Raw genomic sequence first — 26562 nt, forward strand, 5'->3', positions numbered from 1 at the left:
ACGGACTGCTATCTGTGGGTACAGTGACTGGCGACTATGGGCTAATGAATGGTACTGACGTTGGATGCTGAAGGGGCCCTGAAGTGGGGGCCAGGACGCTAGGCCACATACTCCTTGCTGTTGCTCAGTAAGCAACAATGCTCTGTGTTGTCCTAAAGGGTGTGGTACAGGTGGAAAACGTAAGAAGTTCTAAGGAAGCTAACTGCAGAGCCGGCACTATTCAGGCTGGGGGAGGGGCCCCAGGTTTAGCCACTTGGTGGAGTACCACATGCTCTTCTTGGGGTTCACCACCAAGGGCTTGGAGTAGACAAGGGTCTGGGGAAGACCTGCATTCTAAAACCTACTGAATCTGCCTTCATTCAGCTTTTCTCAGACTTACTTGCCCACGGGGATTGGCAAGGAGCCACCGAACACACTTCGGAACTCAGTGGGATGCTCGGAGTTTGGTGGGGGAGGACACTGGCCAAGAGATCCCCGCTGCCCAAGCGCAGTGGGTTAGGAGGTCACTTGGGGAGCTTGGAGGGAATGCTCCTGGCCCAGAGGAGCTACAAGCTCAAGTGGTCCTAGGAGATTTGAGGCTGTAGGATAGATGCTAGGGCTGAGCCAGGGGCCAGAGCTGCGTAAGGGCCCAGGGCTGAAGCGCTGACCCCATCTGTTGCAGCATACCGCGGCGGGCGCCGAGGGTGGCGGCCAGTCCCTGGTCTCCCCGGGCTCCTGCCTGGAGGATTTCCGAGCCACTCCTTTCATCGAGTGCAGCGGGGCCCGGGGCACATGCCACTACTTTGCCAACAAGTACAGTTTCTGGCTGACGACGGTGGAAGAGAGGCAGCAGTTTAGGGAGGAACCGGTGTCCGAAACACTGAAGGCCGGGCAGCTCCACACCCGCGTCAGCCGCTGCCAGGTGTGTATGAAAAGCCTGTAGAGGGGCAGCTGCTGCACCCCCGCCGCCCACCCCTCCCCCACACAACGGTCACCTCACAGCTGAAGAAGGAAGGACCCCTGCTCTGTTGCCTCTCCGTCAAGTCGTACATCGGTGTCTCCTGAGGGCTGGACTACTGGACACTGGTCACCCTGACCATCAGGCCCAATGGGTGAGCCCACCCTACTGGGGCCTGCTGTCCCATTTCAAACTGGTGCTGTTGTTGGACGTGGATGTTTGCAGGCTTATTCACGGCTACCTCAGAAAGACCTGCTGGGCGACTGCTTTCTTAGACTCCTAGCTTTCCTCATTGTCTTGATCAGAAAGCCCTTCACCATAGCTGAGAAGTCACTTCTTTCTGTCCAGAGGTCACCACATTATTTGCCTTAAACCAGAAGCTGGTGTTTCCACATTCAGCCAGAAAATTCTCTGGCTAAGCATTCACAGGGTGGCTTGAGCCTGCATGGGGGCAAGCTCTTACTCATCCAGGGGACCCACTGTGTCTAGGCAGGCGGTGGACCTGGAATGGGGTGCCCACCAGCAGCCGGGGGTGCTCTTTGGTTCCTTCAAGGGTGAGCCAAGCTGGGCCCCAGAGTGCTTCAGGAGTGGGTTTGTTAACTTCATATGATCCCCAATGAATTACTTCCTCCTTGCCAGCGCCCTCCCCAGCCAGAGACGGAGAACTTGGCCTAGTCCAGAGTAGAGCAGGGGAGGCACCAAGTGCAGCCAGGCCCAGAAAGGGAAATGAGAACCACACCCCTTTCTCCCAGGCCGGGTCGGGGGTGGGGGTGGGGGGAGTTGGGGGCAGAGAGGTGGATGGGTAAGAAGGTGTGAATTTTGCTTTGGACTCCAGGAACAAAAAAAGACAAAGCCCTTGTCCCAGTTTCTCAGAGTTCCCTGTTTATTCCAAATGCCATCCAGATGTGTGCAGTGGGGCAAATCGAAGCCATGGTGTTTTGGGTCCTTAGCGTTCTGAGGCTGTTGTTAGAGACTTTCCATTAAAATGTCCATCCAATTGCTCTTTCATGGGTAGCCTGTTAAACTATTTTAATACATTGTTAAGTCTCATAGAAATCTAGCACACTCCTCTCCTTAGCAGTTGGCAGACCTAAAACAAGCTGGAGTGGACTATAAAGTGTATTGCATTCTCTGCAGGGGGATGTGTTTTAACCACTTCCTCTGATTATCAGTTTCCCGGAATACCTAGCTATGTTAACATGAGGCAATTCCTTCTGGGTGATTCTGTTTCCTTAAATATTATGTAAACCATGCCAACACAGAGAAAGCAAAATCAGTATAATCTGAATTACTGTTACCTTCACCTCCTAAGTAATAAGCATGCTGTCAGCTTTGTGCATTGCAAATAAAAGGACTCACACATCAACATTCGGCTCTTTGGATGTTTTCTGATGAATACTTTTCTGAAGTCCATCTCGCTATAATTCGTGAGTTCCCCTCAGAGCCTGATAATGCAAGCTGAGCTTTACAACATAATACTGAGGTGGAAAAAATACAATTAAAGTCAAAGGGTAGAAGGCAACAAATCCACAACTTCTCTGAAAATACACCTACAACTGCTTTTAGCCCCATCCATGCTAGAGTTCAAGAAATGGGTTTCCATACTTCTGGGGCCTCAGTATCCTTTACAGAGAAATCAAAAGTAGAGAAATGTTGGGGGCACCTGGGTGGCACAGTCAGTAAAGCATCCAACTCTTGGTTTTGGCTCAAGTCGTGATCTCAGGGTCATGAGGCCAAGCCCCACATCAAGCTTCTTGCTCAGTGAGGAGTCTGCTTGAGACTCTCTCTCCCTCTGCCCCTCTACCCCACCAACCTCACATGCACATGCTCGCTCTCTATCTCAAAAATAAATAAATAAAACCTCTTTTTTAAAAAAGTAGAGACATGTTGAGGTTGTTAAAATCAAATCTGAGACATATATGCATATTTCGTATATGCATAAAATATATCTTCTGGACTGATAAGAAAGCCATGATTCTGGGAGCATTCAGAGAAGGAAACCAATCCATGGGAGAGAGAGACATTTTCACTGTATATCATTTTGTACCTTTTGATTTTTGAACTACTGGAATATCTTACCTACTGGGGAAAAAATGGAATTCAAGGAAACAAGTGTTCTAATATTCCTACATATACAGAAAACAAAACAAAACAAAACAAACTTTAGTTTGGTGCTGGCTTTCAAGGCTAGTGTTTGCTGGCCTTCCTCGGGCCTTGGTAGAGAAGGGGGGTGGAATGCACCCAAGTTAAGAGGGAAGGAGAGAAACATGGGCTTGAGGTACAGCCGCACAGAAGAGGGTTTAGCAAAGCCAATTTGATCAAAATGTGCTTGAAGATTTGCTATGTTGCTCATCCTGAAATGGTTCAGAATTGCATTTGCCGCACGGATTAAATGTCACCACGTGAATAATTTTTTCTCATTATAGCTGTCAACCAAAATGGAGTCAAAGTCAAAGGCCAATTTGGATTTCCCCCGAATCAACAATTTTAAGTCAGTGATTGGCAAACTACAGCCGGCACACTAAATCTGCAGCTTACCGCCTGCTTTTGTAAATAAAGTTTTATTGGCTTCCAGCCAGGCTCATTTGTGTGCACACCAGCAATGGCTGATTTTGCTCTTTTGCACTTTGACCATGGAGCTGAGTGGCTGTGACAGAGACCATATGGCCTGCAAAACCAGAAGTGTTTACTATTTGGTCCTTGGCAGGAAAAGTTTGCACACAGCTGATTTAAAGTGATCACGACTTGGGGCACCTGGGTGGCTCAGTCGGTTAGGCCTTTGGCTCAGGTCATGATCCCGGGGTCCCAGGATGGAGCCCCAAGTCTAGCTCCCAGCTCAGTGGGGAGTCTGCTTCTCCCTCTCCCTCTGCCTTTCCCTGCCGCTCATGCTCTCTCTCTCTCTCTTAAATAAATAAAATCTATTTAAAAATGAGTTTTTGCGGGACGCCTGGGTGGTTCAGTTGGTTAAGCAGCTGCCTTCGGCTCAGGTCATGATCCCAGCGTCCTGGGATCGAGTCCCACATCGGGCTACTTGCTCCGCAGGGAGCCTGCTTCTCCCTCTGACTCTGCCTTCCACTCTGTCTGCCTGTGCTCGCTCTCACTCTCTCTCTCTCTTACAAATAAATAAATAAAATCTTTTTAAAAAATGAGTTTTTGAATAAATAAACAGGTAAAGCGATCATGGCTTGATTGAAGGGCAGGGTGGCATGTGACAAAACATCAGTAAGGATGGCAACACCCATCATCAGACAGCAAGTTGCCCTCAGCTAGAAACGGAATCAACCAGGGCGCATTTGATGTGATTTCTCAGGCAAATTTTTGATCTGAATTATAATCATTTAAAATACATATTCAAATAACTTAAAAAGACCTTTTTCTCCCTGATGCAATCACTTTATTATTAGAGCAAGAGAACAGATTGCTTCTTAGTATTTAGCCCAAAAGAGGTCACTCCTGAAGGGGTGAAGAAGCACAGGGAAACCATCTCTTCTCTGCTGGTGCTTGAAGCAAGGTGGGAGTTTCTGTCTGTCTTCCAGACATCCATCTCCTCGTTTCAGTAGCTGAAGACTCGCTGTGGCCAGGTAAGACAAGCCGGGAAGCAAGGGATAACTCCTAACCTTTCTGTTCCTATGTTCCATGATTGTTCTAGTTCGTTCTGGGGGAGGGTTATTATCGTTTGTTTTCTGAGAAACGGTAATTGGCTCAGTCATGATTGCTTTCAAGTTTGTATGCTGTTGGCATATCAGGCACTTGCTGACTAGAAAAGTCTCATGTAATGGGTTTGTGCTCTTCTTGTGCCGGGTGGAAGACAGACCGCCAAGTCGCGTTTCCGCTATCCTAGACGCTCAGGATCTCGAAATCTTCCTCCAGGTCAAACTCCTCTAGTTGTTCAGTAGAGTCAATGAATTCTGTTGGAGTACGGAAATGAGAAAGAAGGAAGCTTGACACTCTGGTTGAAATGGTCAGTACAGTTAATAGTTAAGGCTATTCATTTTTTAATTGTTTTGCTAGAGAAACGTGGAAGAGACTCGCAGGTGGGACCGCGGACAAGTACTAGAGATTCTTTAGAAAGAACCACATTGAGGGCGCCTGGGTGGCTCAGTTGGTTAAGCCATTGCCTTCAGCTCAGGTCATGATCCCAGAGTCCTGGAATCGAGTCCCATATCAGGCTTCCCCTGCTCTGCAGGGAGCCTGCTTCTCCCTCTCCCTCTGCCTCTCCCCATGTTTGTGCACTCACTTTCTCTCTCTGTCAAATAAATAAATAAAATCTTTAAAAAAGGGCACCTGGGTGGCTCAGTAGGTTAAGCCGCTGCCTTCGGCTCAGGTCATGATCTCAGGGTCCTGGGATCGAGTCCCGCATTGGGCTCCCTGCTCAGCGGGGAGCCTGCTTCCCTCTCTCTCTGCCTGCCTCTCTGTCTACTGTGATCTCTCTCTGTCAAATAAATAAATAAAATCTTTAAAAAAAATCTTTAAAAAAACTTATAAAAATTTTAAAAAAGAAAGAGCCACACTGAGATACCACCTTACATCAGTCAGAATGGCAAAAATTGACAAGGCAAGAAACAACAAATGTTGGAGAGGCTGTGGAGAAAGGGGAACCCTCTTACACTGTTGGTTGGAATGCAAGCTGGTGCAGCCACTCTGGAAAACAGTGTGGAGGTCGCTTAAAAAGTTAAAAATAGTACTACCCTATGACCCAGCCATTGCACGACTGGGTATTTACCCCAAAGGTACAGATGTAATGAAAAGAAGGGGCACCTGCACCCCAATGTTCATAGCAGCAATGGCCACAATAGCCAAACTGTGGAAAGAATCAAGATGTCCTTCAACAGATGAATGGATAAAGAAGATGTGGTCCATAAATACAATGGAATATTACTCAGTCATCAGAAAGGATGAATACCTACCATTTGCATTATCATGGACGGGACTGGAAGAGATTATGCTGAGTGAAATAAGTCAAGCAGAGAAAGTCAATTATCAAATGGTTTCACTTATTGGTGGAACATAAGGAATAGCATGGAGGACATTAGAAGAAGAAAGGGGAAAATGAAGAGGGGGCATATCAGAGGGGGAGATGAACCATGAAAGACTACGGACTCCAGGAAACCAACTGTGGGTTTTGGAGGGAAGGGGGAGGTGAGCCCAGTGATGGGTATTAAGGAGGGCATGGATTGCATGGAGCACTGGGTGTTAGACACAAACAATGGGTCATGGAATACTACATCAGAAACTAATGATGCACTGTATGGTGACTAACATAATTAAAAAAAAAAAAAAAGAAAGAAGCAAAATAGTTAAGTTCATTACACAGTCTTATTCCCAGGGATGAGGACAAGGCTCTGGGGTCTTTGAGGTACTTTTCAAATCACCCCTGGCCCCTGATTTGTTTTTTTGGGCCAGACCATGAATATACATTCTCTTCATTTTGATTTCATATGGCCCTTTTGCATTGAGCTCATTTTCTTCAACTCTCAGGCTTTGAAACTGGTACAGATCAGTTCACTGGAAGATTAAAATCATCGAGGACACACTCCGTGCTCAGCCCAGCTGAAGAGACACTGTACATTCTATGGAAAGCCTGAGCCACAGTTGATTCAGTCTCATGAAACAACAGCCACCCAAGAACCCTGGAACAATGGCTTACCTGCCCCAGTGGTTGTCACTTCTGGCTTAGCTGGAGGAACAAAGGGAGGCCAGTGTGATGGATGTTTCTGAACTAATTCAAACATCCTTAAATTTTCCTTTAGGATTTCCTGAGGACACACAGAAACAGCTGTAAACATTTCAGACTGACTACACATTTCAGGCTGGTTGTCCATCTGTGATCCCAAACCCTGTGAGAGTGGCCTGGTTGTTGAAAGGTGGGAACCAAGCCCAGTGCGCCCATCTTCTCCTCACCCCATCCGAGGACCCAGCCCCCTTCTGTGCTAGCGCTGGCAGCCCAGGAAGGAAGGACACTGGACGGAGGAGCCGACGGAAAGCCAGACACCCTGGCCTAACTCAGTTCAGCGGCGAGCTGTCCCTGATGTGTTGCCTCCAAAGAACTTTGTGTTCATTACGTGAAACCTGGCCCCAAAGGATCCGGGGACAGCATATTGGCGGGGTTTTGATTTTAGTCCAACACATGTGGTGTATGTCCTAATTGATATGGCACAGTCTTACCAGAGAACTTTCATTCAACCTTTACAGGGGGTGTGTCTAGAGTTGCGCTGCCTTCTAACAGGTTAAGAATTACCTTTAGAAAATAATTTTCCATTGTGTCCCAGCCAGTGTTTCACTAGGGTGGCAGAGTCAGCTAGGGACATTAACGTCAATTATCTGTTGGCTCGTGAAGAAAAAAAATCTGCCCTCCTCACACTTGCAGGAGGCTCTGGGCTCCCATCTCCTGGCCTCTATTTTCTTTCTTTCTTCTTCTTCTTTTTTTTTTTTTTTTTTTTTTTGGCAGGTAGGAGAATAGCACGTCTCCTGCCATTCCATCTGGGGCACTTTTCAACTATTCCCTGTGATCGTCCTTCTTTAATAAGCATTTATCAATGTCTCCTACGTACTTGGCATGTGTTAGAAGTGAGGATGAGCAGGGCAGATACAAAGACTGGTGAGCCATCAAAAACGGTGACTACCCTTTTACACAAAATACTGAGAAGAGAGCATATCTGGCTTTGCTGTCTACACAGATTCCTGCAAACTGTGTTTCATTTAGCAGCAGCGTGCCGACCTTTAATAGAAACGAGACAGCTAAGAGAAAGACACACTCCCTAAACTACATCATGGACTATATGAAACTGTTAACAGACCACGAAACAAACAGAAAAGCAGTTTGGTTCCTTCAATCATCTCGGCGCTATGAAGGGCACGAGGAAGAATTTAGGCGGAACTCTGTGAAATTAGCATTAAGTGAAAATGGTGGAATATTCGTTGAATATTTCATGTGACTTGTAGGCATAATCGGATGAGACATTACGTAGCTAAAAATATCACCCACTTGACATACTAAGCATATTTCAAACAAAGGTTTTGCTCTGGTTCCCCCCAGAATTATGCATAATTCTCCACATCTTAGTTTTTCTCTTGCAGTATAATCCCATCAGGCTAGACTCATGTCACTACGTGGAGCAGTCTTGAAAAGCGATCCTATTGAATAACTTCTGCTTTTAAGACTAAGAAAAACATACATCGTTACCTTCTGTACAAGGCTACACCAGCTATCAAAGTCCTTTTCTTCTTTGCAGAAAAATCCCTTGGGGGGGAAAGCAAGAGAACAGAACTTAGAACTGGTCAGGGGCACAGAGTCAGGCCCTCTGTACTACAAGATGGCGCCCCTGGCCTGGAGCTAGGATGGGGGCTGCTCTCTTTAGATGCATCTTCTGGCAATAATGGAGCACATTGGCTGCATTGCTCCCTCTCCTGGGCCATTACTTTACCTGGACACACACATTTACACGTTCATTCCACCTCTCCCTCTCTGTCCTACTCGCTCTCCCCCACCCCCTGTCCCTCTCCCCTCATACTGTGAGATATAGTAACTTGAAGGCCAATCTCCAAAGCATGGGGTTAATTCCATTACCCTCGGTGCGTAAATAGACACATCCATAAGGAACAGTTGATTAAACCAACCACAAAAAGTCAAATAGTACTTGTAGCTGGAGGTAGTACATGGTAAGATGGCTTTGACCTGAAGGAAATGATCTGTTAGAATAAAGAGAACCATCCACCTCCTTCCCCATCCTCAGAGCCAGCCTACAGTAGTGAAAGAATGGTCCAAAACAAGAGGAGGGCTCTTGTCCACTCTCGATCTCTGGTGCTCTGACAATTAGATTAAACTGGAAGAGAGGATTCAGCCAGGCCTCAGAACCAACAGTAACTTTACAGGCAGCTGTCCCTTTAGTGTGTGAAGACAGTCGTCATACCTCCAGGGGGGAACACCCTGAGTGCCCAGGGAAGTGAGCACTATCTACCCGGAAGGTCTTGCCCTCTGATCCCTCCCTAACTATGTCCCGCCTTATTCCCTGAGCCTGGGTAGCAATAACTAGGGGGCAAGAAGTAAAAGGGTAAAGACTGTAATGCTAATAATAACTAGCATTTACAGAATGCTTACAAGGTGCCCAGCCCTGAGCTGAATGCCTTATGCCTCCCACAGCCCTGAAGGAAGTACTGTTCTGCTCATTTTAGGGGTGAGAAGGCTGAGGCTCAAAAAAGTTCAAGGCCTCCTCCTAAGTCCATGGCTAGGAGGTGGCAGGGCCAGGATTCCAACTCTAGCAGTTTGCCTTCAGGGTTCATCCTTTCCCTACTATACTATGGTATACCCCTGGGGGGTGGGGCGTGGTGAGGAACATACTCTCTCGCCTTCCTACCCAGCAAAGCTAGAGAACTCCCCAGAAACCAATCTGTAACAGGGTGGCATCGTGTCTCTTGGCCCACCCAACCTTCAGATACCCACCAGCGCTACGGAAGGATCCAAGTTCAAGATGTTCATTCGCTGCGGGGACTGTAGGCAATGGAAAGTCTGGTCGTCAACCGTTCCATTCTCTTCGGTGTCAACAAAAGTCTGGGTTGTGTGAGGGTCCAAGAAAATTAGCTCATCACCTGTTTGGAATGAGACATGCTTAATCTAGAAAGAATGGCTGCCCCTGTCCCACTGCTGTCCCTCAGGGGGAGGAGGCGCTCTGGTTTTCTTAACCCCTCCCTTTGGTGACAATGGGAATGAGATGACAGAAAGCCTGAACTCAGGTGATCATGCTTGAAGGAAGCCAAATCCAATCACTCAACCAGAGGACTCGCCCTAGCAGTTACATCTCCTCAAAGCCCAAGACCAAAAATGGAGAGGGACGGGTTTGAGCAAATGAGCAAATGAGAGACCAGAGATGATGTGGCAGGCTCTGTGAGCAGCAGTTAGCAAAGAGGTGGGAGGTACAACCACCAGGGCGGGAGCCCAGGTACCATTAGGGAGCTTCCTGCCTCTTTCCACATTGGGAAGCATCTTGCTGGCTCCATGCCATTGGTTCTCAGACTTGTGGGCAGAGAGCACATCTGGTAAGAAAGAAAAGGCCTTGGCCTTCCCAGAGAAATGGAAATGCTGACTCTGTTAATGATGGGCTCTGACTTCTGATCTCAGTTAGCTAGCAAGTTAAGCGATTCCTAGTGGAAAGCTTTGATTCCACCACAGACACACCTCACCAAGGAAATTCACTTTGAGATGATCTGCCTGCACAAAGGAGAGAAGAGCCATGCTTTGTCAAGGTAGAAAAAGCCCAACCCAATAACGACCTGGGAGGAGTTTGAGATAATAACATCTCTACTTTGATATTCAAAGGGCTGAGAGGCCCTCCAGGGCTCATCAGTGTCCTGCTGACTTGGCCAGAGTGGTAGCCCATCCTCACTGGTCAGGCTTCAGGACCATCTGTGTTGTAGACGGGGTTGGGCAACCAAAGAGAGATCTACCCAAGGCAGGAGAATGGGGTAGGAAGAGATGCCCCCCAAGACCCTCCCTGGAGTGACATCCAGAATGGCATTGGGCCACATCTAAGTGTTTCTGTCAGCAGACAACGTGTTTCTGATGCCTGATGAATAGCTTAACTTGTCTCTACCACAGACATATATATCCCCGCTAGACCACTGCTGGGTAGATCAGTTATGCCCCAAAAGCCTCAAGTCACAAAGAAAAGCAATAACCAGGATGTTCAGAAGGAAGCTTACCTATGACCACAGAAAAGGAAGAAGGAAAGGAAGCTGTGCACAAGAAAATGGAAATCCAGAGCGGGATTAGGAGCAAGCATTCTGCCAGTGTTTCAAGTTAAGGTGCTAGGAATAATTGGATAAATAAGAGCATCCTCTCTGATTCTGGCCCTTTCCAGGTGTGTGCCTGTGTGTGTGTGCGCGTGCGCATGTATGTGTATGTGGAGTGGAGCTTTTCAGGTGCCGCTGTTTCTGAGAATGCTTAGAAGAGATACAGTAGAATCCCCCAAAAGTTCTAGAAGTGATGTGGGACCAAACCCAGGTCTCTAATTAGGCCTGAGAACAAGAGGCCATCTGGTCAGCCATCTGCAGACAAGTGGCTCATGCTATGGATCCTTGGTGGCAACCTTCCCCAAAGTGCAGGGGGCAAACATCTCCTGTCTAAGCAGGCAAAATCGGACAGACAGACTCTCATCCTGGACATAGGGTCACACATCGAGAGCTTTCCCCAGCTTCCCACTGGAAAAGAGGGCCCTCAGGAAGCAAGGTAGCACAGCAGGCAGAGATGGCCTCATTGGAACTGAATGCTGGTTTGGCTACTTTCTAGCTGGGTGACTTTGAGGCAATCCCTCCAACTCTTAGTTTCACTATACTAAGCTTTACCTCACAGGAGTATCTAACTATCTGTATCTATATCTCTATATTGGACTATCTGTCTATACCTGTATGTGTATGTATGTTCTCTATCTATCTGTCTGGGGGTGGGACTTTGCAGGGTCCCTGACACAAGACAGCTTTTCAGCAAATGGCAGTTCTCATCTGTTCCCTCCCTTCAGACATTTGACCATTCTGGAATCCCCAACCTAATACAGTCAGGGGGTAAGTTAGACAAGGGGATTCGGGTGGACTTTGGGGCCTCCAATAAAGGTGAAGCAAAGGATTTATGAAAGGCAATGGGCAAATGGGAACTGTGCACACCTCTGTCTGGGTTGCTGAGGATTGCCCACACCTCTTTAATGAGTAGTCAACCTCCACAAAAGTCACCTTGACCCAGCAGTCTCACGAAACAGGAGGGCTATGCCAGCTTGGCAAACTCTTTCTGGGTAACTTGGGGTAAGGGAAGTTCAGGCCCCCCAGGAATCCCATCCATTGTTCCTTGAGGTCCCTCCAAAATTATTTTCCAATCGGTTTCTGCCTTGTCCTCGAACAAAGAAAAAGGCAAAATTTATTTTTGCAACCTTTTCTTTGACAGGAACCCAAAAGTTTAGAAGTGGAAGGCATGTATAGGACTCCAAAGACTATTTGGTATTGAGAAAAAACAAAGGTCTCCTTGATTTGCAAAGCTGTAGTTCTCAGGCTTGACCAATAGATGGCAGCAATAGTGAGTGCTCAGGCCACTGCAGAAACCCCACCTCAAAGAGAAGAAAGCAGCAAAGGAAAGGCCAGTGTCGGGGGTCAGGAAGGGTGGGGTCACCTTTCACTGGGTGTGCACTACATCCCCGGCTCTTGGCTGAGTGCTCTTCTGTGAGGTGACAACACAGCAAGGCAGGGGTGAGCCCTATGTTCTTTTTTGTTTTTTAAAGTAAACTCTATGCCCAATGTCGGGCTCAAACTCAGGACCCCAAGAGCAAGAGTTGCGTGCTCTACCCCCAGCTGAGCTGGCCAGGGGCCTCAGCCCTATTTTCCATAAGAAACTGAGATGAAAGGGTGGATATTCTTTTCCTGCTGTCACACGGCTGGCATGAGAGATAGCCGACAAGGCTGGGGATGTCAGTTTCCCATGCCACCTCAGCTCTCTGAATCTCTGAGTGGGGCGGAGGGTGGCCAAGCCCACTGCACCCTCTGCTCTGCACATCCCTCATGCCATTCCCCATTCCTGCTCTGGCTCCTCTTGCCTATCCAAGGCTCCCCATTATAACCCAAGCTCATATTCCCCAAGACCCAATTTCAGGCCACACCACTCCCTTCCCTGTCCTCTTCAGCACCAACCATATGCCTGGGCCCTTGGTACACAACATGTGGTGTGTACACCAGCAGCATTGGGCCCACCTAGTTAAAAGTGCAGAATCTCTGGGCCCACCCCGGACCTGCTGAACCCGCATTTTAATCACCTCTCAGGGTGATCTGTGTGCACACCAGAGTTTGAGAAGTACTGGGCTAGCTTGCCTGGTACGCCAAGGGCCTTACATGACTCAGATCACAGCTAATGTATAGGGTGGCTGGAGTTCCAGAGGCATCAGCTGAGGCAAGGGAATGCTGGGTTGCTTGTTAGGATCCGTGTTAGGAACATTAGTGGTTTTAAGGCTTAGCCCCCATTAGCAGAAAAAGGATAGCTCTGTCTTTGTCTCCTCTCAATTCTTCCTGTTCATGGCTCCAAACAGTGAGGCAGCAGGCCCAGCTGCGTGGGCCTGGGAAGTCAGAGGATAGGTCCTAGACCAGATGCCCAAGCCCCAAGAAGAGGGAGATCCATAATGCCAGGCAAGTGAAACCCTGCCTCCCTGAGCCCCCACAGAAAGGAGAGGGAGAGGCTAAAATGTCATGCCCTTGGGGTGGTCCCATGGGCAAGCAGCTGTGGAACTGTCTTTCTGAGAGGCAAGGCAATGGAGGGACTGAAGGGGGCACCGAGAAGTGTTATTCTCCACAGATCAGGCCAGAGACAGGATGAGCTGACCAGAGGCCATGGAAGCTCTGGGTGAGATGAGGGTCCCCTAACCAGAATTGCCTGGGCTCCCGTGCAAACTTTCTGCCCACCCCCAACCCAGCCCGTGACGACTTACTTGTGAATCCTCTTTTCTTACCTAAGAATCCTATGAAATAATAGGCGTTATTTGGTTTTCCTCCTAATGCCCCTAAAGACTGTGGCATCTTAAAACACTCCTAGAGGGAAAGAGAATGCAAGATTCTCAACTCACTTGTGGACTGCTGCTCACGGATCTCCGTGCTCATATGGCGGTGTGATGGGCAGGCGGCAATGGGCCCGGGAAAAGGACTGACTTACTTTGAACGCATCAACGTAGACAGGGTTGATTTGGTTTATGCCCAGGCGAAGGGGCACAATGAGCAGCAGGGGTTTCCAGGCTGGGCGGCCCGCAGGGGTGCCCTTACTCTGGTTCGACGCGTTCAGAGTGTCAGGGGGACTCTCCCCGACTGTATCGGCACTCAAGGGAAGGACACAACACATTTTTTCTGGAAAGATAAGACAAGAGAACTGGGTCAAGGGGTATCCAGTCACGGGAGATATGCCCAGGGTGAAGCTAAGGGCCTCCTCATCTCCTGGCCTGGAGCCTCACCTCCTCCGCCACTAGAGGCCAGCTTGCCTCACCTCCCATGGGAAGCCCAGGCTGCTCCTTCAGCCCTTACTTCCTTCTGGCACCTGAGCGCTCACCTCCTGCCAGATATTAGAGGCTCAGTGAGAAAATCTTATTTCTCAACTAGTCCGCAAGAGCCTCTGAGACAGGGGCCGTATCTTTCGGTTTCTCTAACCCCATGGTGGAGAGCACAGGGCTGGGCAAACGGCAGCCTTGGCAGAAGACCTGTCAGTGGTTTAACTGGTTATCCTCACTTTGAGTATCCTGCAGGGAAAGGGTCTGGGCCCTTCCAGGGAGAGAGGACCCTCTCATTGTTTTCTTCCTTTCAGAAAGCTGAAAGGGAAGAGAAGAAAAGGCACAGGGAATGATTAACCAGAGTCCTATGCTCCTCTAAGTTTCCCTACTTTGGTGAAGCAGGCTGGAGGCAGTGTATGTCTGTCTGTCTGTTTCTCTCTCTCTCACACACACACACGCACACACTTTCTGAATGTTGAGGAAGGACCTCAACCACCCAACTCCCGGGAAGGAAAAGAAGCTAGGGACTCACTGATATCTTCAATGACTACTGTGTTATCCATGGAAACATAAACAGCCAAGGAATTCCATTCGTCAAATAAAGCAAGTTTTCTGAAAAGCAACACACAATGAAGTCAAAATTGGGGAAGATCGCAACATCAGCAGGGAGCAGCACAATCTATGTCCTGTGTCCCTAAAGTCACTGAACACTGAACCACAGAGAAGTTAGGGTTTGAGTCAAGCTCTGGCCCCCTGGGCTGAGAGCCCTGGAACATTCCATGTCCAGGACCCTTGAGAATGCCACAGAATCACTGTTTTCAAATCCTGAAAAAAAAAAAAAAAGCCTGCTTTACATAATGGAAAAATCTACCTCACAAGATGATGTCACTTCTGCTGGGTGAAAGAGAAAAGGTACCAACATTTCTGCCAAGAGATCTTGTTTTCTCTTCTCAAATAAAAGACAATCTGACTTACTAGGGTATTTTCCCCAAAAAAGGGAAACTGTCATGGAAAAAAAAAGTGTGTGTGTGTGTGTGTGTGTACATATATACACACATACACACATATATACATATATACATACACACAAGGGGTTGGGAGCATAGATAATATAGAGAATAAGGCCCAGGAAAATGTAGAAAAAGAGATCTCTTACATCCCTCCACATATGCAGTGAAAACGCTATTCGAGAAACTTTAGCTTTAGGTGGCCTTGGTGCGGCGCCTTGTTGGTCAACAGCTGAAGACAGCATGTGGAATTGTGTGACTTTGGAAGGGGTTAGAAATAGAACCCCTTTCATAGAGGGATCATCTGGGGTCTGAGTAAAGCAGCATGACCTCATCTCCCTTACATTTCTCTCTCGCCTGTCTGAAAGAAGGCCTGTTTAACCCGGGTACTTCCGGGATTCTTGGGTAAAGCACAGTCTTACTGGACAAAAGAGAAAAAAAAATTCTCTTCCTGACCAAGGTAGCTCCTAGGAAGAGGTTAATTACCATTCCACTTTAATTTCATTCCGTTTGAGGTATGACCTTTCCCTGATATACTAATACTCTGTTGTTAATGGTAACAATCACAACAAATCAGGACCCACTTAATTTTTTTTTTAAAAATATGCTTCCATTTGTCCGTCGTTGAGAACTTCAAAATTTAGACGAAAGAAGCAAATTCTGAGGGACGTCACATAAAAACCCAAGTATTTCAGGCTGGGCCTGAGGCCCGGCATGGCCCTTCTGATTCATCTTCTACGCGCTCTACCCTGGCTTCCTACACTGGTTCCCAAAATACTGTCAGATCTTCGCTCAGCAGAGTCAACCATGCCCCCTGAAAGAACTGTGAATTAAGGTAAGAAATTGCTCTAGATGGGCTGTACCATTAGCAAGAAGTAAAGCCAAGATACAGATTTCACTTGGGTCCCTGGGAAATCCAGCCTACTTCCCTCATGAGCACATTTCCAGAGCATTCTGATTCCATGAAGACTGGCTTATAACTGAAACAGTGCCCCCTCGGCACTTTTCATGGAGCAGGTCCCCCCATCATCCTCCGGAGAACCCAGTAGTTGAAGAAGCAAGCTACACCCAAGGAGTCCAGATGGTTTCAACCTTCTGAGGGCCTAAATCCCGCCCCAGATTCTGGACGCCATCTTCATTCATCCTTCCAGTATGCATTTGAGCACTGTGTGTGCAAGGCAGTTTTATGTGCTAGCCTTACAGGAGTGAACGAGACAAATACAATCTCTGCCCTCACTGACTTGGCATTTGAAGGCAGGCGTCAGGAAGGAGAGGGACAACAGGCGAGGAGGCCTGCAGGTGCGGGGGCTAAAGCCACTCACCCCGTTCACTGCTAAAATGTCAGTCTTAGATTCTCCAGCCGTGGGAGGTGAATTCTGCAATTTAACAGAGCCATGGCAGAAAGACCCTGCTGGGGTATGTGGAGTCGGCTAAGAGATAAATGACTGATCCCAAGCCTCCCTCGGGGTTGGTCTCCTCCCATAGGTGGCGAGCTCCCTGAGGCAAGGACCGTGTCTAGTTTATTTCCGTATACCCAGCACTTAGCACGGTGGAGCCACTCAGTAAATACTGAATGAATGAATGAATGAACGAATGAGGTCTTTTATACTCTATAGGGTAGGAGTCCGGGTCTTGCCTAGGTTGGCTCAGGCTTCCGCCACTACTTAGTCTTGGCCCTTGGGCTTCAGAGTGACCTTCAGTCTGACAGTCCCCTGGAGGGTGAGCAGAATCTTCTGCACATGCCAGTCTCAAAGAACTGCCTGAGCAAAATGGCCCAGATGCTTGGTGGCTCAGTGGCATGGCAAGAAGAGCTAGACTGATAGGAACGTGGAGTAGGCAGAAGAGGGAGGCATAGGAGACAGTACAGTAAGGCGGACACCAGACTCACTTACTTTAACACCTGTGCAACTGTATTTGGTCCAAACCATTCGCCAATTGACTTCCCTTCTCCTACACCCATTTGCGCTGTTTTTAATTGAGGGAGAAAGAAAAGACATCAGCAAAAGTTCTTCCAGCACACCACAAGTTCCTAATTCCTTGCATAAATAATTAAGCAGATGGACAACTTCGCAGAACCACATATAAGGCAGGGGATGAAAGCAATGGGTACAGACATTGTCTTAAAACCAGCGATGTGACCTCACCCATTTGATGGATAGAGTAGCAACAGTCCTTTCTATCTAAGAAGCACTGGAGGATCCGTTGGTATTCTTTGGGTTGTTCTTTTTGTTTCTCCCAGTTCCAGTCTTTGAAGGAAAAAAAATGAGTTAAAGTCATTTTTATACCTGCTTATTACCTCTCTGCACTCTTGCCATAACTATGAGGTTAGAAGGAAAACGAAGGAGTTGCAGCTAGAAGGCAGGGGCCGTGGAGTTAGAACATTCCTAAGTAACTTCAATTTTGATGACAAAGACATCTGGAGATACTACTTTCAAGGTCTCAGGGGGTGTAAAGTAAAAGCAAAACAAAGAGTTGATCAAGGAATTGACTTAGCACAAGGGCTGATGCTAGATAAATATTACACAAAAACAAGGTCAGAAAAGGCTTTTCTGATCATCTACTCCACGAGTAGGAGGTCGTCACAAAACGCGGAAGTGTATCCTTTTATCACCCTGACGCCATACTGTCTCATCTCCACACAGACAACAACGGCCTTCACTGGTATATTTTGGCAGCATTGCCAAAAGAGTTTCGTAGGGGAAGTGCTATTCAGACACACAACAGTGCGCAGGAGAACAGATACAATTCGTGACTAAGGAAGCTCAAAAAAATTGGTATGCAGCCATTTTTACACAACCTTGAAAAAGTCCACATGGACTTTTGGCAAAACAAACACCTTTCCTATCAAGTGCTCAAAGCTTCTTTGTGACCAAAACCCAAATAATTACATCTACAGGAATTCCCTCTCTGCCTGAGGCATGGCCCCCCACATGCCCCAGAGCCTATTTATCCCAGGACTCTAGACAACAACAAAAATTCTCCATAATCACTACCATAGACAGGATGTGCTTCTCCCATTCCCTCTGCTCTAGGAACTCCGTCTCATGGGACAGCTCTCTGGGGTTTAGTTGGCTTCCGAGACACTAACTTCTCTCCTGAGGTTTTAGACATAGTTTAATAACTTTACGACTAAAGTATTCTTGAAGTGGAAGGCCATTATCTCCAGTCTCTGATCTCTTTGCTTCTAATAGTTCTGAAATAAAAGTTTTAAACTTTGTAGGTAGCACCGTCTTCAGAGGGTGAACTCCATTCAACTTCTCTCTCTTTCTTTTTCATTTGCTACCGAATTGTCCAAGTCTGGGGAAATCCTGATTAGCTGGCTGCTAAGAACCACTAAATATTGACCGATGACAGGGATAAGCGTGCACTCCGCCTTAATTATGAAGTGAATAGGAGGCACTCTAAAACACTTCTGTACAAAATTACATCTTTGAATTTATTTCAGCAGCAAGATCAATTTCCAAATTCTCTCTGCTGTTTGCTTTTCTGTTAAAACAACTGAGACTGCTGACTGTGGGGTTTTATGACTTTCTCATCTGCCTCCAACAAAATTCATTCCAGGAGCGTCATCTTGCTGTGTTTTATACATGGGAAGTTAAAGAGAGTGGACCTGCTCCAAGCTGGATGCATACGGTAGAGACATCACTGGCCAAAGAGTCAGGAGACCTGCCTTTTTCTATTCTACAATCCATGCTTTTTCTGTTTGACCCTGGCCAAGTCACCTTACTTCTTGAGCCTCAGTTTCTTCATCTGTAAAACTGGAATTATGATACTCCCCAGGGGAAGCAGGATCAGGTTATTCTAAACCCTGAAGAGAAGGCCTCAAAGCCCTAAAACCTCCCTAGGTGCCCCCTCCCCCCACGTCCCCTGCCCACTGCCTGCTTTGGTGAAGGTGCACTGGGGGAGGAAGGAATCTCAGGGAGCCACAGCCAATGAGCTCAGCAGGTAAGATCTTGTCCAAGGAGTCCTTTTACTCCCTCATCCCCAGGTCAAAACCAGCTTTCACCCAAGTGCCTTCACAGGCACCCAGTCAAGGTCATCCTCCAGATGCTCACAGGGAAGCATGCATATGGCTTAAGAATGCAAGACTCGAGGGCTTCAGCGAAGATCACTGGAAGGTTCTTAATTAATCGGCCTCCTGAGAAAGCTAATTTAAGGATCCCTTCATCACCAAATGGACATTCTCGGCAAACCCAAATGAAAATAGCTCCAGCTCCCTCATCAGGCACTTCCTTTGGGTCTTCCGTCCCTCACTGGGTGGACATTTTAAAGTAGGTCAAGAAACAGCCCACCCGCCACACCCTTCTTCCTGCTCCCTTTGTTATCTGACCTGTTTAAGGACTCACTGGAACAATAGTGAAGATGGAAACTCTGAATGACACACCTGCCTCCCTGTTCAATTCTGTCCCAGGAAAATCACTCTCAGGCTTGGTGAGTCACGAGGAAATGCCGGCTGTTTCCTTCTTGTGGGAGGCTTTAGTGACCTGTCAGCCCCGTCACTGGGGCTTGCAGAGAGCACTGGAGGACCCTCAGCTCTGTTGCTGACTGTTCCTGAACTTCGGCCCCACTGCTAAGCCACCAGCAGGCAGTGGTACCGTGGAGGCCTCCAAGGGGGGACCCATTTAACTCACCCCTTCCCAAGTGTCTGCAGATCAGGGCCTGAGCCAGCATCATTTGTCCACAGCGTAGCATACATCCCCAGCCAGCGTCTGATGAAGGGCCCGTCCCCCCTGTTGGCAAAACGGATGGGAATGACTGTGAGGTCCCTCAGATGCCTTCTCCTGAAACATCAGCATGTGTGGGAATCATATAAGACAGACAGACACACAGACTCTGTGGCAAGAGAGACAGCCAGCCAGCCAGCAGGGTTTGGTAGAGGGCAGGAGTTGCAAAGGGGACGTGGAGTTAACCGAAACGGTTTCTATGGCCAAAGACAAAACCAACAAATGGACAAAACCTGCCCCTTATGTCTTCTCCCCTGAGACGTCCCATGCGGTGTGCCCACAGTTGTGGTAGATGATGGCCGGGTATGACCACCACTGCTAACCCAAGCCACATCATTATTTGCCTGACCAAACTTGGCTTTGCTCGGCTCCCTTCTCAGGGAATCCAGTCTTAACCTTAGTTAAGGAATCAGTGCTACCAAAAGGGAATCATCAGCTTGGTCAAAGAGATCTGGAAGGCTCTGTGAGAGTCTCTCTGAGAGACTATGAGAAACACACATTAGGAAGATCTGAGCAGCAAGAAGGACAACATAAAATAGAGGAAAGAGTCTTAGATTGGGCATCAGAAGGACTGTCTGTCTCTAGGTGCCTGATCCAAGTCTTGGACATAGACTGGGAACAACAACACATACCCCGCCTACCACTGGGGGATACTGTGAACACTAAAGGAGAAAATATCTGTGAAAGTGTTCTACAATCCACTCAGGACATGGCCATCATTAAATATGCTACTAATGAATGAGAAATGGGTCACATCTTTAAAAGGCCTAAAACCAGTTAATAAATGAAGTAAGACAATAGGTTCAATTTAAGGATGCTTGACGTAACGAAAATCCCACATAGGTGGCCAGCCTGAGCTCAATATCCTTTTTCAAGGTACCAGTGAAATCAGATAACTTGGAAGGCAGAGGAGACATCCTGCTTTCATTGTTTTCCATCCCCCTCCAACGTGGACGTGTAAAACGATGCTATGGGCACCACTTCACCAGACTGACTTTAAGAAGGGTCATCGGCCTCATAAGACAAGTGGGCCATAGGGGACCACCCTTTTCCTATGGTTGTAGGGACTAAAGGAAAGTTGCTATAGCAAGATGGGGAAGATTGAGCCAACCCATCAACCGGAAGGGGAAGCCCTTTGGCTATTGCTAATGGTGGGATTATAGGCCACGTTAGTACAGGAAGGATGCAGTGAGGCCCACATAAAGAGGAGATCGTCAATTGGCAAAACGTTGTCAGAGTTGAACTGCAAATGTTCTCAAGCCTTGTGAAGATCTCTTCACCTAGAGAAAGTTAACAGTTCAAAACCACCGGGTACTAAAGATTGTTCTTTGGTTTGTTTTCCTGCTTGAACACTTCTTGTGGAGTGCAAACACCATCCATGTGGACTTGGGTTTGGGGCACTTATTGGAAAAGAGGATTTCACTCCAGTTCCTAGGTCCAGGCCTGCATCAAAATCAGTCAGAGAGATTTTTCTCTTAGGGAAACGCTTCTACGATTTGGATTTGATACTCTTTGCCTACAGGGCCATGATACCAGGAATAGGCCACCCTACTCACAAACAGATTTTCTCTAAGGGGAACTTATTCTCTTAGCTTATTGACCCGTCCTGTTTTCCTAGACAGCAGGTAGTACTCTCACAGCCTATCATTAGTTCCAAGGAAATCTATAATAATTCATCCTGCAGGGGCAAGGTGCTTTCATTTCATACGGGGAAGAAAACAAAGGATTTCTTGTCTTTCTTTCAAGGTATAATTGTCTTTAATGATTGCATAGGTCTACAGAGAAGTGGATTATAATTTAGTAAATATTACCCAAATTAGAGGTTTGACTTTCTTCTTGTTCCTGGAAATAAAACAAGGAATGTAATCTGGTGCCTGAACTCTTAGAGCTGGACTCAAAAGTATAATGGTGTTATACCTTAACACCAAGGAACCATACACAATGAGGCGCTTTGGCATGAAACTTCTGAATAATTCCGAATAAAGTTTAAGACTTATTTATTCCCCTAAAGCCCGTCTTCACCACAGTGAGCTGTTAATTCTGAGATTTCTGTGAAGTCACTGATAACCTCAGGCAAGTGATCTACAAGGAAGAAAGCACAGCACAACAAACGATATACCTACCAATTGGTGAAAATTTCCTTCTGTATGTAAACCATAGGCGAGCACTTATATCAGACAACAGCTTAGATTTTTCTGTAATTAAATGTGAAATTACAATTAAATCACCATATCCCATCTAAAGATATCTACTTTTGATTTCTGGGCCAGCAGCCAACTCATTTTCAAATAACCGACTGGTCAGTACTATTGCAAGGGGGCTAGAGAAGTTCGGAGGCAACGCAGTCTTATCTTATCCAAGTAATTTCAGCATTCCTCCTCACCTAGGTTTTGACCAGAGCTACTGGCCCCCCGGGTGGTTCCTTGTCTCCTTCTAATAGAGCGACATGGCCCTGGCAGATACTAACACTGGGAGCACGGCCAAAAGACGAGGAATAGGAAAAGCAAGGATAACCCGCAAGCAAGGCAATCAGCCCCTGCCTGAATGTTGACAGTTGGTTGGATCTCTCACTGGTACCCGCTGTCCATTATCTAAAATGGTGGCAGGGGCGGGGAGGGATGAGAGGGGGGCATGCGCATGTGTGTGTGCATGTACATGTGTTTACCTAAAAAGAAGAGATACCCGCTAAGCAAATTAAGTAATTAAATTGTGTCCATACTACCTACTACAACTGGCATTGTAATCTAAATGGATACAGAACAACACAAGTGCTTTTGTGTGTTTCTTCAAAGCATTTCTTGCATTGTGATCAGCTCCTTCCTATCTCCTCCTCAATGCTAAGGCCTTCCAAGAGGGTCTCTCCTCAGATAAACAGAAAAAGCAGAGTTGACTCTCTCCAAGCTCAGGCTTCAACTGGGTGCTGGGTTGTTAGCAGTGTTAGGGAAAAGGAATTCCCCAATCTGTAAGTATACAAGGGTAGGGAAGAAATATCTCAGCCTCCTTCCCACCTAGCTGTGGTGGCTAAAAGTTCCATACAAGGTCAGACTACACTGAGACAGTGCTGACCGTCAGCGAAGATCGACAGCTAGAAGAAGACCCCTTAGCATGTGAGTTTCTAACAGCCATAGGCTGATTAGGAGTCCCCTAGGTGGCAGCATTTTGAATCTAGACAGAAAAGGACACAAGGGGAATGGGAAGTATGCAGTCCAGGCATTGCAGACTAAGTACTGGTCAGTGATACTAGGAGTGAGGGCATGATTTATGAAACCCAAGGCTTACAGAAGTCAGTGGTTCTCCTTTAAGAAAAGAATAAAAATACTTCTGGCTTTTTTCAAATCATACCAACACTTGTGACCATATGAACTCTCCCCCCGCTCCCACCACCCAGGACTCTTGGGGCCTTGGAAGCAATCTATGCAGGCAAAGGGTTTGAGGCTTGAATTCCTCTGGCTGCAAGGTCTATACATCCACCTAAGAGTGACATTAACTGTAACCAAAGTAACATTCCACCAACCCAATAAGGAAAAATGATTGGGACCTTAACCTCAGGCACCCACCTCATTTGCGTTCTCACAGACAAATGCTACCAAACCTTACCCGTTTTGAGGAGATGCGGTTTCCCCAAGATCCATACCAGCTCATCTGTATCTGGAAATTCTTCTAAGTGGTCAGCAAAAATAGTAATCTGGTTTTCATACCTGGATAAAACTGAAAGAAGAGGAGAGAAACTTACAGCAAAATGTGACGGAGAGGGTTCGCTTCTGTGGCTTACTGATTATTCCCTCCATTCTGAAGGTGGAAGGTCATTGGCCTGAATCGTGTGGAAGCAAATCCTTTTCTTTGAGGAACAAAGACACTCAGGAAGCCTCAAAATCCTCTAGTAGAGGGATTTCTCAATGCTATGAGAACCTATACCCAACTTCCCTTTGACCACCTATACCCACCTTCCCTTTCTCGTGGTCCCGTTTGGTACCATCTCTGAATATTTAGTGATGGTCATTTCAGAACCTTTTTGTCATGGGGTCTTTCTTGTAAATAGCCACTTAGCTAGCTTCTCCTAGCAGGAGTGTGTCGAGGTAATACGGTGATACCTAATGCTTTATCTTGCATCCTTTATCTCACCTAATGCTTGCATACCCAACTCTTGCTCACGTCACAGGGGACACTGTGAGGTTTCAAGTGGCTTGTGGCTTTGGAAAGAGCTATGACAAACATGGAAGATTACACAGCTGTGAAAATGTAAGATTCCAGCTGGAAGCCCAGATATTTTCAAAGTACTTTTTTTTTCTCATTCTTTTTTTTTTCATTTTTAATAGACTTTATTTTTTAAAATTCTTTTTAAAATTTAATTTCTTTTCATTGTAACAGAATTCATTGTTTATGCACCACACCCAGTGTTCCATGCAATACGTGCCCTCCATAATACTCACCACCTGGCTTCCCCAACTTCCCACCCCCTGCCCCTTCAAAACCCTCAGGTTGTTTTTCAGAGTCCATAGTCTCTCATGGTTCATCTCCCCTTCCAATTTCCCTCAATTCCCTTCTCCTCTCCATCTCCCCTTGTCCTCCATGTTATTTGTTATGCTCCACAAATAAGTGAAACCATAGGATAATTGACTCTGCTTGACTTATTTCACTCAGCATAATCTCCTCCAGTCCTGTCCATGTTGATACAAAAGTTGGGTATTCATCCTTTCTGATGGAGGCATAATACTCCATAGTATATATGGACCACATCTTCCTTATCCATTCTTTTGTTGAAGGGCATCTTGGTTCTTTCCACAGTTTGGCGACTGTGGCCATTGCTGCTATGAACATTGGGGTACAGATGGCCCTTCTTTTCACAGTACTTTTATTTGCCATTTTATTCACATATGACTTCTGCAGAGAAGGATCTTTAAGTTGAAGATAAAAATAACTTGTTCTTGAGATTCACAGATGCCTGTGGTGATCTCTCATGATAAAGTGACTGAAAAAGACATAATTAATCTTTGCAATTCATGGGCCAGACTCTCAGAACTTGGGACCACATAATGTGGGATGAAGTAAAATTCACTTTTGTATCTCTTGTGGGGAAGGAGTCTGCTCAAAGAGTTTAGAATGACTTATGAAGGGGTCCTATCTCAAAAGTTCTCTTTAAGCAATTTTCTGAGATAAAATAATATTGTAGGTGGTAAATAAGTTTCCAAGATAGCCCACAAAAACCTATTTTAACCTATAACCAGAGAAACCAAATTGATAGTACATTTCATAGCTCATATTTCAATGCACTGCAAGTTCAAAGCTAAGACAGCTAATACATGCCTTCTCCTCTGAGCTCTTGGAGGCTCCCTGACCCCTGTGGGGAAGGGAGCTCAGAGAGAGTAGGGGCCCTAGCTCCAAGCAGCTGCAGGGACTCTCCCAAAGCAGTCCCTGCGAGCCCCATGGGAACAGTTTTCCTGTAAAAATGACATTATGAGATATGTTTAACCCACTTGAAAGGATGGATTGTTTACTTTTGGCTTTGTTTTCTGAGGCAGAAGCATGCTGTTTTCATAGAAATAAATGTTCCTAAATATAAACGAGTCCCATATGATCATGAAAACAGGTTCACCTGCTCAAAATACTTGGTTGGAGGCTAAAGTTTTATTTTGTATAATTTGTGCAAACTGAAGTTACAATCTGGAAGTTAATATTTTAGAAAAATATTGACTACCCAGGGATATCACCTTTCTTGAAACTTATTACAGAAGCCCAATCTTTCAGGGATTTAAGTAGCTTTTCTCCTCAGGATGTTTTAATCATTAAGGTTAGAGTCTCCGGCAGTATTTCAAACCTGAAGGGGTTAGAAATGAGGCAGCCATTTTGTTCCCTAGCGAACGCTCATCACTGCAGAATCTGCCAGGGAACCTGTGCCATCTTACCCTTTCTGCCACTGGCCTCGGCCCCTGGCCCAGGCCCAGGAAATACCAGGCTAAAAATGACCACCAGGTCAGGCCATCCCCAGGAGGTAGTGGACTGAGGTGGTGTAAGTCACACTGTGTACCTTCCCACCCTACTCTTTACCCCTCACAGGCAGGAGAAACCAGGTTAAAATGAACACCCAGTGTAGCCTAGAAACAGAGTCAGAAAATAAGGAGCCCAAGAGGAGTGCAGGAAAGGGGCAGCCTGTTTGGCATTCCTTTGGCAGGGGTGAGGAAGAGCAGCACTGGATGAATGTACAGCATGTATGCATATAAGCCTTGGGTCTTTTTTTAGTACTGGCTAGGAAAACAAAAAACAAAAAACAAAAACGTTTCTCTATATCCAATCCTGTCTCAGTGAGTCATGGCCCAGCCATCTGGTCAAATTAGTACACCCCCTTAAAGCCTGTAAGAACTGTGTTGCTTCATTTGGGATGGCCCTGACCAAAATGATCACCAAAGAATTGTTCCCTTGCTATTCAGCCCTTCTTGGGCCAGAAAGAAGGTCATTACCATCTCTATTCTTCCCGATTCTCCCCTTAGAAGATGGACTCCCAGAATGCAGTGTGTCAGGCTATAGCCAGACCCAGATGAAGGTACATGGATGAAGCAAATGAAAGCCACAGCAGAAGATAAGATTAACAGAAGCAAAGAGCAGTAACATGAGGAGGGTATATTCAAGAGAGTCTGGTGAGGAAAGGGGAATAGGGTCGTCCACCAGGAGAATTCAGCGCAATGAAGAAGCAGACCAAGACATCACTGAGGTGCAGAAGTGAAGTCTCATTTTCCAACAGAATCACTTCTGAATAACACAATCCTTTAATTTTTTTTCATAAACTACCTTTATCTTGCCTTAAAAACAACAAGAACATCATCCCCATATGATTTTCCTGCCCTTTCAGCCCGTTGAAAGCGATAGAAACTATACAGACAGAGCTACAAAGACTGCAGTTG

At 46.6% G+C, this 26562-nt stretch overlaps 2 protein-coding genes across 7 annotated transcripts in view; one reads left to right on the forward strand and one right to left on the reverse strand.

Annotated features, from left to right (window-relative positions):
• COL4A6 (collagen type IV alpha 6 chain) overlaps nt 1–2303 on the forward strand; it is a 272827-nt gene extending 270524 nt beyond the window's left edge. For all 4 annotated transcript variants that reach the window (XM_045068260.1, XM_045068263.1, XM_045068262.1 and 1 more), the window contains one exon: nt 662–2303. In XM_045068260.1, the coding sequence (XP_044924195.1) occupies nt 662–922 (261 nt within the window). In that variant the 3' untranslated portion in view covers nt 923–2303. The remainder of the gene's footprint in view (nt 1–661) is intronic.
• Nucleotides 2304–4314: 2011 nt separating this feature from the next.
• ATG4A (autophagy related 4A cysteine peptidase) overlaps nt 4315–26562 on the reverse strand; it is a 50992-nt gene continuing 28744 nt past the window's right edge. For 2 of the 3 annotated variants that reach the window (XM_013064839.2, XM_013064844.2), the window contains exons 2-13: nt 23264–23374; nt 21790–21861; nt 19574–19672; nt 17087–17188; nt 16835–16907; nt 14468–14547; nt 13611–13798; nt 13411–13489; nt 9378–9523; nt 8121–8177; nt 6585–6693; nt 4315–4845 (exon numbers count right to left, since the gene is read on the reverse strand). In XM_013064839.2, coding sequence (XP_012920293.1) covers nt 4775–4845; nt 6585–6693; nt 8121–8177; nt 9378–9523; nt 13411–13489; nt 13611–13798; nt 14468–14547; nt 16835–16907; nt 17087–17188; nt 19574–19672; nt 21790–21861; nt 23264–23374 — 1187 coding nt within the window. In that variant the 3' untranslated portion in view covers nt 4315–4774. Of the gene's footprint in view, nt 4846–6584; nt 6694–8120; nt 8178–9377; nt 9524–13410; nt 13490–13610; nt 13799–14467; nt 14548–16834; nt 16908–17086; nt 17189–19573; nt 19673–21789; nt 21862–23263; nt 23375–26562 lie in introns of those variants that run through there. The other variant, XM_013064843.2, reaches the window with a different exon arrangement.

The sequence above is a fragment of the Mustela putorius genome, unplaced genomic scaffold, assembly GCF_011764305.1.
Source record: "Mustela putorius furo isolate JIRA1106 unplaced genomic scaffold, ASM1176430v1.1 tig00003901_pilon_pilon_pilon, whole genome shotgun sequence".
NCBI classification, from domain to species: domain Eukaryota; kingdom Metazoa; phylum Chordata; class Mammalia; order Carnivora; family Mustelidae; genus Mustela; species Mustela putorius.